The sequence below is a fragment of the Camponotus vicinus genome, unplaced genomic scaffold (assembly GCF_025532165.1).
Source record: "Camponotus vicinus isolate PSW18456_S1 unplaced genomic scaffold, iyCamVici1.0 SCAF_5, whole genome shotgun sequence".
In the NCBI taxonomy this organism is placed as follows: domain Eukaryota; kingdom Metazoa; phylum Arthropoda; class Insecta; order Hymenoptera; family Formicidae; genus Camponotus; species Camponotus vicinus.
Genome location: NW_028141977.1, coordinates 20,541,043 through 20,552,201, shown reverse-complemented (window position 1 = coordinate 20,552,201; position 11,159 = coordinate 20,541,043). Strand labels below are relative to the sequence as shown.

General features: G+C 32.9%; 4 protein-coding genes across 11 annotated transcripts; 1 reads left to right on the top strand and 3 right to left on the bottom strand.

Moving 5' to 3' along the window:
• Positions 1-250: 250 nt before the first annotated feature.
• LOC145971389 (mitochondrial translation release factor in rescue) lies at positions 251-933 on the bottom strand. Its single transcript, XM_083098994.1, has one exon. The coding sequence runs from the start codon at positions 931-933 to the stop codon at positions 406-408; it is 528 nt and encodes a 175-aa protein (XP_082955120.1). The 3' UTR covers positions 251-405.
• Positions 934-949: 16 nt separating this feature from the next.
• On the bottom strand, positions 950-1,797 carry LOC145971392 (mitochondrial ribosome and complex I assembly factor AltMIEF1-like). 2 transcript variants are annotated; one of them, XM_083099000.1, is made up of 2 exons: positions 1,475-1,797; positions 950-1,040 (listed from the first exon to the last, which is right to left on the bottom strand). In XM_083099000.1, exons 1-2 carry the CDS (start codon positions 1,631-1,633, stop codon positions 1,035-1,037), a joined length of 165 nt encoding a protein of 54 aa, XP_082955126.1. In that variant the 5' UTR covers positions 1,634-1,797; the 3' UTR covers positions 950-1,034. The 2 variants fall into 2 exon arrangements, with proteins under 2 accessions (XP_082955126.1, XP_082955125.1); XM_083098999.1 differs by having other exon boundaries at positions 950-1,044; positions 1,475-1,786.
• A 146-nt stretch (positions 1,798-1,943) lies between these two features.
• On the bottom strand, positions 1,944-6,353 carry LOC145971382 (uncharacterized). 5 transcript variants are annotated; one of them, XM_083098976.1, is made up of 11 exons: positions 6,137-6,353; positions 5,389-5,696; positions 4,951-5,229; positions 4,086-4,877; positions 3,739-3,958; positions 3,443-3,642; positions 3,129-3,371; positions 2,839-3,008; positions 2,592-2,742; positions 2,328-2,497; positions 1,944-2,192 (listed from the first exon to the last, which is right to left on the bottom strand). In XM_083098976.1, exons 2-11 carry the CDS (start codon positions 5,488-5,490, stop codon positions 2,087-2,089), a joined length of 2,433 nt encoding a protein of 810 aa, XP_082955102.1. In that variant the 5' UTR covers positions 5,491-5,696; positions 6,137-6,353; the 3' UTR covers positions 1,944-2,086. The 5 variants fall into 5 exon arrangements, with proteins under 5 accessions (XP_082955102.1, XP_082955103.1, XP_082955101.1 ...); XM_083098977.1 differs by lacking the exon at positions 6,137-6,353 and having other exon boundaries at positions 3,796-3,958; positions 5,389-5,745; XM_083098975.1 differs by lacking the exon at positions 6,137-6,353 and having other exon boundaries at positions 5,389-5,744.
• Positions 6,354-6,902: 549 nt separating this feature from the next.
• LOC145971386 (uncharacterized) lies at positions 6,903-10,831 on the top strand. Of its 3 annotated transcripts, none has more exons than XM_083098991.1 (7): positions 6,903-7,026; positions 7,543-7,768; positions 8,055-8,247; positions 8,315-8,415; positions 8,537-8,673; positions 8,741-9,076; positions 9,222-10,831. In XM_083098991.1, the coding sequence occupies exons 2-7, from the start codon at positions 7,721-7,723 to the stop codon at positions 9,541-9,543; spliced, it is 1,137 nt and encodes a 378-aa protein (XP_082955117.1). In that variant the 5' UTR covers positions 6,903-7,026; positions 7,543-7,720; the 3' UTR covers positions 9,544-10,831. The 3 variants fall into 3 exon arrangements, with proteins under 3 accessions (XP_082955117.1, XP_082955118.1, XP_082955116.1); XM_083098992.1 differs by having other exon boundaries at positions 6,915-7,031; XM_083098990.1 differs by having other exon boundaries at positions 6,938-7,439.
• Positions 10,832-11,159: the final 328 nt, after the last annotated feature.

The window sequence follows — 11,159 nt, the reverse complement described above, 5'->3', positions numbered from 1 at the left end:
CACCTTTATAATTCCACGAAATTATCTTTAGATTAATTTGTATAGAATTTAATTGCCCTAATTTATAATTTCTAGAAAAATTGGCCGTTTCTTTTTTTCGAAATTATTTATATAATTCTACTTGTAAGAAACGATTAATTGGTTAAAAAATCTAAGTCAAATAATAATAAAAATTATGGTGCAATTGCATAATTATAGTTTCTAAAATAAAAAAAATCTTTATTTCTCTAGGAATTCAAAATCAAATGAATTAAGGTACAATTTTAATTTTCAAATGCCACTGATTCTTATCAATAATAATTTAACAATCATTTTGATCTTTAATCTATTTTAAACTAAGAGAAACTGCATTTATACGTTTATTTCTAAAACATATTCTGAAAGAAATTTACAATAAATCGAGCATTATGTCAAGCCTTCACGTTCATGAAAGGCTTTTTTCATCTCGGTCAGTCTCTTTCTTTTGTTTTCTTTTTGTGCTTGCTGTTTTTTCTCGAGGGCGCGTATCTGAGCTTCGATGGAATATTCTTTATTCAATAAATTATCTAGTTTTGTTATCATAATCTCGCGCGCACGTTTCTTATTGTCCCATAGACTTCGCGTTTCATGACACTTGACAACGAGTCTTGTTGGTTTGTGCTTTAACGATACTGCATTATTTGTCTTGTTTGTCGCCTGGCCACCAGGACCACTGCCACGAATGAACTTTTCCTCAAGATCAGCCTCATCCAGTTTGGGTACTTTCGAGTAATCGAGATGACGTTTGAATGACTTGCTGCGAACTGGCACATTTTTATAATTATCAATCACAATACTCAAGAATTCTTCATGGTTGATTGACGAGCAAATCCTGTTGTGGGTCTTTTGACACATTGATAAGAATGTCGCAAGCATGATTCTATCTATAAGATGTGTATAAGTAGTGTGTTTCATGAAGAACAAAATCCACTAATGAATAAAGACTATATTTTTATACTGGTCTCTTGTTATGTTACAAAACACGACTTATATCACTCTTTTGGCTTCCAAAAATGTTATACCTTTCTGAAAGAAGAAAAGAAATTGATTAATTCTGTGTTACTAATATGAAATTTTTAATATTACGTAACATAAGTAACATGAGAAATATAAAAATAAGAAATATAAAAAACATGAGAAATATAAAAATCTCCAAATTGAAAAACAATTATATGTAATAATTTTGATATAAATTATTACATTTACAATTAATTATTACAATTAATATTTTGATATAGATTAAAAAATTTTTAATTTTTTATACGTTTAATATAATTCCATGTTATGAATGCAATGAATAAACATTGAATGCTTTCTATATCGATGGTTTACAAGTTGGGAAAGAGATTAAAGAGATTATCACATCTATTGATATCTATTATAATGATAAGAATAAATATCAGTCATGTGATTGAATAAATATCAGTCATGTGATTGAAACCTGTAATATAATTACCTTTAAATGAAAATTTATCATCGCTTCGTCGGTCAAATCTTTATTATTCTTGAAGGCCACTCGTACTCTGTGTCGAAAATATCCCTTATTCGTGAATCTCAAAGCCTCCCCATATCTCAGAATATCCTTGTAAAGTTTCAGGACAGTTTGCCGGTTCATCACGATTTACCGGAATACAAAGAAATAAATCAAGATGAGTCAAGATGCACAAATTTTATCATTAGTTTTATCATGGAGGTACATGGAAGTATGCGAGGTTAGTTTCAACACCGCTTGTCCTTGGACTCGAATTTGAGCAAACTAAAATGGTCACGTGACAAAAAGCGAGGAGTAGACGCTATATTCAATGAAAACTATGCGTGCGCACACAGTATGTTTTATATACATAAAAGATATCAAGAAATGTCAAATACATACACATACATTAGTCAAATACAGATATTATAAAGATTAGGAGAAGAGATAGATATATTTAGAAAACAATATTTTATTTTCAAAATTTTTTATCAGTTTACATGTATATATAAAATATATCAAATTTATATAGAATTTCTTATATGATTCCTTTTTGCATATTTTCCATATTTAATATATGTGAGATGCACATTATCGTTAAAATTCCTGAAATTCTAACTCGAATAACTTCTGAATGACATCATCTATTTGTAATTCTTTCGAGATCTCCACTATTAATTCATCTACGAGTTTATCGGATATCCTAAATATAATTAAATATAATTCAATATAGTAAATATAATTTGTTGTTTACATACATGCATGTCACATGCATATGTATTGTATGTATATAAAATTTCCACACACAGAGAATTAATTTTTTTAATATTATATTTACCACGCGACAATGTCCCAGGGTTTATTTTGTGTGATGCTAGAATACATTGGAATTGATTGCATCAAACGCTGATATTCACGTCTATATTTCAGAAAATTCATTTCGGTTTCCTCGGAAACAACGAGTTCAATATTATTCAACGAATTTGCTTTGCGTTTTTCTTCTTTTATCTATTAATTCAGAACAATATAATTAGTATAAAAAATTTTATCCTTTATACTCATAATCCCTTTAGTTATTTTTTATTATTTACTTATAATTTACCTTCATTTCGAAATCTGACAATTCTGTTAAGCTTTCACAATTTGCTTGGCACGATGCGTCGCAATAACGCGGTTCCTTTGACGTATTCTCCGTCGATGACATGCAAATCAATCGCATATTTTTGGCATTTTTTTCTACTCCAGTCAAAGTTCTTATAATGAAAATATTAAAAAATTGTTTTTTTCTTTAAATGTATCAAGAAATTAAAAAATGAAGTATATTTATGAAATGGAATCTAAACAATCACCTGTTTGTTTTAAGATGTTCACATTCACAACTGCTTCCTACAGAAGAATGACATACATCGCAATTGGTATTTGTGCTGATTTTTGTGCTTTTAGGTGATTGATATTTCTGTAGAAAATCTATTAATGTTTTTGTGGTTGACTTTGTAATTGGCACCACCTCTCCATTTTGCTATATATGTAAATTTGAAAAATATTTACAATGCAATCAAATTACTAATTTATTAAATTGAATTTATTAAATTTTATTTTTGGTGCAAGAGACAATTTACTTGTTTTTGCTACAACTCACTTTATTAGAGACAAAAGACATAAGATCCGCTATAATTGGCACTAAACTGGACAAATGTTCTTCTGTGATCATTGTCACTTTTCTCATCAATTCATCGTCGTTATTTGTGGTAGTGTTTTTAACAATGTTTTCTAAACTTTCCGATTGTTTGGAATCTTGCAAGTTGTCAGAAACTTTTCTCGATGTTTTGGGTATTCTTCTTGTGAGCATATTATGTCTTTCCTGTGTTTCAAAGTTGCTGCACTACAAAACATATAAAAAATATTTAAATTTTAAATGTTAGAATATATTTATTCTATATGTAAATTATTTACATTATCTGAATCTATAGGTAATATATCCATCATTGTTTTTATATCCTCTTCTTTTGCAAATGTTTTATGCTTTTTAATGTTAATTTGATTTGCGTCCTTGGATGATACTGGACTGGTATATAATCGACTAGATATTGGTTCGTTAGTAATTTTTTTAACATGTGTATCTATTGTATTGTATCTTTTATCCTTCTGATAATCTAAAAAAATAATAATGTACAACATGTAACATTTGTACAAGCTAAACTATTGTAAGATATATTTAACTTGTTTGTATCAAAAATAGATTTACATACTTGTTTTATATTTAGGATTACTTTTAGGAGCTTTGACATTTTCCATACTATACATACTTAAACGATTAGATAACTGTTTGCGGTTGAATTGTTTTTTATTTGACGAATGTGGAGTGAAGGATGCCATTGATGACGTTTTATTAGGATCAAGGAGATCGCTATCTACATGAAGCTTCAACTTTGACAAAATAGTATTGCATTTGCTCTCAATATCCTTTCCCTATAATTATAAAACCTGTAAGCGAATTTAAATTTTGCACTTTTGTTAGGTGCAGAAAAAAAACGCAATTTATTTTCAAATATACAAAATATATATGAGAAATCTATAACGATAAATAAAATATTACCAGCGACAAAATATCTGTGTCCCCCGAATCGAGATAGTTTAGATGTAGTCTATCGCACATAGTCTTTAAATCGATAACTACTTGTAATATCTCTCTAAACTTTCCTGGATGTCCCTTGAGAATAGAACTAGGAATGTGTTTGCAATAAGCAACTAATGCATGCAGCAGTAACTGATGAGCGGCGAGTAACTTATGCTCAATAGCATGCATGTGGAGTCCAAGGCTTCTGTGATTCGGTCTTATTATCGCTCGCGGCGATATAATACACATATGCCTCTGAATGTCTTTCACGTATCTATTGAGATCGTACAGATAATTTCTCGAGAATCGTACAACGAATTCGGCAACGCACTGCTGCCGCCTCTGTAAATCTTTAATGCCATCCGGCGCTGGAATATTTCCCAATCTGAATGCAATTTCGTCCAGTAGCTCGCAGACTTTCCTCTGCATTGTCAGAATTTTGTGCATAATAAGTGGATCCGGTCGTACATGAATAACTCCATCCGCGACATCGTCCTGACATCGTCGTGCGGTACTTTCCGGACTGGAATTATACTCGACATCATTAGTCGTACGATGAAGCTGCTTCGACGAAGATTGCTTCTTTCGCGATATCGCGTGACCCGAGCGAGACTTCCTGACGTACGATTTAAAATATTCAGGCTCTTGTTTTCTCTCATAAGTTGGGATATTCTCCTCTTCAGAAATTGTAAGCAGTAAATTGGTGCTACCTGTTGCAGTGTCTCTCGTAACTGGCATCTTCTTTGAAGTCAAATCCCTGATATTATTTACCTATTATTATGCGAACTTTAGCAATCTAAAAAATATATTCTTATAGCATTATTTTCATAGAAAGTGCTCTTACCTTTAATTTTTTTTTTTTATTATTTCCAGTTTTACCGCAATCTTTTATTCTATTAGGTAAAATATCTGTCTCCAGTCTTTTAAATTCTTTATCCGCTTCTTTCATGCCTTCATCCAACAGCTGTTTAATATTTTGAACAGAGGGCTGCATACCATTTTTGTTATAACCATTCAACTCTTGCTGTTTGACGAAAGAAGTCCATACATTCTCTTCTTCTTCTCGGCATCTCTGTCTACGCACATCCTTTACTATGTACTTGAAACGATTTGCAGGTATGTACTTTAGAAAAAAAAAAAGAATAAAATGAGAATCTCATCTCTTTTCAAAAGCAGCAGAAACATATGTGAAAAATATATAATACAACTATAAATATGTGTGTGCCACATGATATATGATTGTATATAACAGATATTGGAGACAGAGAGAGAGAGGATCTACCTTAAAATTATAATCTTCGCTTTCGTCCTCTGAAAGAAACAAATTTTCCGTTTCGTTATCGTTCAGATGAGCGGATTCCGCGGGATTCAAAAGGAGCGACATCCTTCCTTGGTTATGTTTAGTACTCCGAAGGTTTATGCCCTCATTCGCGTCCCCTCAGCCGTGCCATAAATAACGGATATCAAAGGAAAGTAAGTATAATTTTATAAAACGAAATATACTGCGGTACAATTCCTCGCATGGGAACGCGGAAGATGAACATGGAGATAAGTTCCTTTTGGTTCCTCTCCTGAACCGGCCTGAAATTGCTGTAAAATCGATATCTCTTTTCTTGTTGAATTTTCTCCCTCTCTTTTTCTAATAATTACTGTGTGTACATATATATATGTATGTATATATATATATGTACACAATTCGGAGAGGATGGGATTGTTTCAGTAATGACAATAATGACAATGTACGTATGTTGACGATGACGTTACGATCGATATTTATAACGAATATTACGCGAGATACAAATGTATCTCTCTGCTTGTCAGATTCCAAGAACAAAAACAAAAAATTGTTACTTTGATCGTATCATTATTCTGTATTGATACAGAATTTTTGTTACAGTAATCGAAAGTAAAGTATAAATATAATTATAAAATATCCTTTAAAAACCGCTCAATTACGATATAAATTCGTAATCGAATCGCGTGCGGAGAATAATTCCAGGAGAAACGAGTTTTAAGAAAAGATCTCTTACGCGTTCAAAGATAAATAATTTTCCCCTTAATTTCTACGTCCGTTTTTTCGCTTATACAGAGACAAGAGAGACAATAGTCGTGCAATTATCCCTCTGTCGCGTCGGCGACGAGACGAAAAATCAACATTGAGGCTTTTTATCGTCGATCGTGTGTTCGGGAGCGACGGCTACGCGGGGCGATACGATCGGAAAAGGCATGGGCGCGGCTACGCGGATCAATACTACTCCTGAGCGATGGCCGAAGCCGATGCCGAGGTTCGGAAGGCGCGGGTTAACCCACGACGAATGGGGTGTATCCTCGTCGCGCCAGCGGTGCTCATCGCCCGTTCCATCCTTGCCGCTCCGATATTAGCGGGATGTCGCAGCTCGCACCGCTTAGGCTTAATTATGCGATTGATTTAAACGATCGCGATGATTCATCGCGTTGATTGAGAGGTCGTTGAGAATAACTCGGTGGAAAGTGGTTTCGGATGGAAAACCAGCACGGGGCGAGGAAACCGCCATCGGAGCACCCCTGTGGGAAAGGCGGGTGACTCGCCGATGGAGGGAAAGCGCGCGAGATTCGAACGCGGCCGCGGAATCGTTGACAGTTCGCGTCGGGGCTCGCGATAACGTTGCTTGGATAAAATTGCGTGTCGAGGGATTGATCTTTTGACGATACGTTTCTCGCGATCGCCGGAAGAATGACGATTCCGAGGGAATCGCGTGGGAATTATTCAAATGTCCGATTTCGAAACGCGCCATGTGTCAAACGTCGCCGGCCAATCGGCGCGACGTGACGTCACGATGTGCGCGCAGGACGTTCTCATTCAATCTTGGGATTTCGCTGCGCTCGCAATTTTCATCCGCTTTTCGTCCTATCGAACCTTTCGCAAGCTCAAACACGTTCGGTGAGGTATCTTGATCTGCGTGAGATTGTTTTTCTCAAATATCTCTCGATACTCATGCAGCGCTATTTATCGAACCAACGCGTCGAAGTCTTTTCGTTCCGTCCTCGTGATTTTCCAGTGATCGTTAATTCTTGGGAGAGTTAAGACTCGTCTTACATGGCGTATGCCGTGATATTCGAATGAGGAATGTTTTTGAATTCTGCAATTTTCAATTATCCCTTCCGCGATAGTCGCATGAAGAACACGCGTTGATAATTGTATTATTTTCGCAGCGTGATCAATTTGAAAATGAGTCGTCGAGTATTTACAAGATTTTAATTGATTTTTTCATCCGTCATTTTCTTTTTAATTATTTCATGAGACTTAAAACGGATAATGTAAAGTGATTTCTGGATTTACATTTTCGAGAAACGGTATAAATTTTTGCAAAGTCGAGTAAATTAGAATACTTTGTTAAAAAAAAAATCTAGATTTTTAAGAATAATGCTAATTATAAAATTATGTTTCTTCTCCTAGATTGCTTATGATAAAATACTTGAAGAAACTTTATTTACGCTAATAAATTTAGACTATACAATTGTGCTGATGCGTTGAATGTAAGATATTCCACTGTGAGAATAATAAATACTATATAAATAGATAAGAGGAAAGCGATTAAACAAACTTTAGTTTGTGTAACGACAAACTTATAAAAATGACATCCAAAGTGTTGATGAAACTACCAACAGTGCCCTTTCCTCAAGTAAGTAAATGTTTTTATATTAATATATTTTATATGCTAGTTTTTCTAAATTTATTGCATAAAAATTATTCTTAATTTCATTAAAATATACTTATATGTGTCTTTTGTTGGTGTTATTTTCTTGTATAAACATATTGCTAAAATCACATAAATAAATAACATAAAATCTTGCAGACATTGTAAAGCAATATTATAATAATGTAATATAATATTTGCATACTGTAATAAAAAAGGCTCCAAGCTTTTAATTATAAGTATGTAAGATCACATTTTTACATTTTTATAGGGAAAGAAAGCACCACCTGATTTGGTTTCTTTGAATGAAAGAAATGATGGTTTCGCACATGTTAGGCATCAAAGCCTAAATATAGACAGAGTGGTGCAGCTTGAGCAGAACATGAAATTTTTACAAGAACAGCATCAGGCAACTCTGGTTGCTTTACATCAAGAAATAGAGTCTTTGCGCCAAAGAAATAGAGGTAATAGAAATCATTCTTGCTTCCTTCAAGTATCTCGCTTTTAATTTTTTTATAAACTTTTTTATAGATTTACAGTTTCAATTAGTATTTTCTAAAAGAGCACATTGCAATGCGGCTAGCAGTCCTTCTTCGCCTGAAGATAATGGAAATGGGTTTGCAAAATCAAAGGTATCTATATAATAGATTGTTTTGAATATTTGATATTTATACATGCTTCTTTCTAATATTTTTCTTTTTTTAAAGAATATTTTTTCTAAAAAATTGAGATTTATATAAATTATACTTACAGAATAGCCCAATATGTGTCAATGTAACTCCTCTGCAAGTGGAGCTTTTGGAGAAAGATTTACAAGATATTAAGGCGTCATTACATGAGGCAAAAACACATAACCAATATTTGTCGAGCATTATAGAACAGCAGAAAAAGTCAGTTTGCTTTATACTTGAAAGATTCTTCGTGCGAAAGATAAGCTAATACTTTTCTCTTCTGCAGAAAGTTGGACAAAGATCAAAAGAATAAGATCGAAACGACAGATGTGGGAGTTCAAGTCGGAGATCCTGTACAAGCAAGTCTGGTTGTACTTTTGGAGGAATCATACGCGATGGTAAAGCGATTGCACAAGGAAAACATGGATCAGAAGAAGGAGATAGCTTCGCTAAGAGCGTCTTCGGCAAATAATGCCAGCTCCAGCAGAGGCGGACGCTCTCGCGATGGTAACAACAGTCATCATAGCCGTGTTTCGCCTACAAGTACAACAATGCAGGAACAGAATTCTCGTAAATTTCCACCATTACCGATACCGAGTTACTGGCATCGCAGATCATCGAGGTATCGCCAAGTTTTTACAAAATTTTATTCCCGTATAAATTTAAAACTTATTTCATATGGAAGTGTTGTCTTTGAAATATGTATCTTTGATGCAATGGATTATGAAAAATTAAAAGAAAAAATCCATAATAAAATCTTGTTACAGATACAATGCAAATCGGCATGAAAAGCAAGATCATCAGGCCGATACGGGCGATTCGACCGTTTTACCCCAACTCCAGAATGGTAGCGTAAGATCAGCAGAAGCGACTAATTGCTTCGAGTCGCCATCGTACCGATCACGCGAATATCGCAATTACGGTCGTGACGGCAATAATCGCAAGTTTAGAGGTCAAGCATCACGAAGGGAGAGTAATCATTATTATCATTCTCGCGATTTCAAAGACAGAAATTCTAAAGATTATCCGAGAGATGCAGATGATACTGGCGAAGGATCGAAGGACGGCGATAATCCACGGAGACAGTAAATTGCGAAGATATGTCGCCGATTCGTAGAGATTATATAATCTGGCGAATTTTACTTCCGGAGCATTGGAACGCATTGAGAATCTTTCAATACTATAACAGCTGTAATAAGAATAATCGATAACGAGTGATCAATGTTTTCTTGTACACATTCACTGGTACTGATAAATCACATCAGTTTTATGCATATATAGCTTAGAATAGCGACGACAATGACAAGCATAAGCTGTACGATTTTCGATGGAACAATCTAGTCCAATACCAATTTTATTCGTTATAGGCAGAGATAAAGAAATATAGGAGAACTTGTGCTTTGTAGATCGATGATACGAATCAGCATCAGAGTGTTTAGCAAAAGACTTTGATAGACAAGAAGGCTTCTTCCTTTCTTACACTGAAACAGCAAAAGACTCGACCAAGCTTGCCAAATGCTAGTCTTTTGGCTGACATTTGTACTTGACGAACTTTAGCTTAATATACGTGCGATATATTCCAATGCTATCGATGCATGCATGTATGTATATTAAACTTTTGCTCGATGATGAAGCATTAAAGAACAGCTTCTCAGAATCGAATCTAGTCATTTTCACGTATTCTATATTATTGAAACGGCAAATTATGAAACGATCTTGCTACTATTGATATGATACACACATACATATATATATGCATACATACATACGTATATATGTGTATATATACATGTATTTATATATACATACATATATATTTATATATATATAATATATACGTTATATATATATATTTTCTTATATTTTTTATTAGTTTGCATCTATTTAGTCTATCATAGATTTTGTTGTATGATGATGTATCATATGCTCTAAGGCAAATGATTTATTTCAATCTTCCGATAATATCACAAATTATATTATTTCATAAAACAAATGTGCAATGATATAATAACTGTAGATACAAGTTTTATCCTCTTTTGCTAAGTTTCTCTCCTAACTTTTCTTTCATACATTTTTAAATGAAAAACATTTAAAAAAATTATAAGAGTATATATATTGCCTAATATTAATAAAAAATCCGCAATTATATCTTATCTATTTATAAAATTGTTATTTCTGACTCTCAATTAAGAAAGTTTATGTAGTATTATTGGACTTCAGTTTGAGGACTCACAGATATACTCTGTACGAAATAACATGGAAAAATCTGTCGCATTATTAATCAAGTTATATAATAAAAAAAAATACTTTGTAATTATATAAAATCTTGTACGCTTGTGAATGGATGAATCTCATTAAAATAATATAATACTATAAAGCCTACCTATTTATTTTTCTGTGTAAGCTTATTTTCCATAATAATGTTATGAATCTTCTACATATATTTTATGAATATACATTTTTATTGTATCATTTATATTTGTACAGGAATTAATATATTAATTTTTCACTTTTCAAAATTATTTCCTTAGAAATCATTTTCTAAACTATTCTTTATACAAAAGAATTTTATTTTACATTTTCAGATTTGTGAATTTTTATTATGAAAAATCACTCTTTTTAACTATGGTATTATAATTTAGAGACATTTTATATAATCTAATCACTTTAAGTTTTATTTAATTCCGCGCACCATAAGAATAATT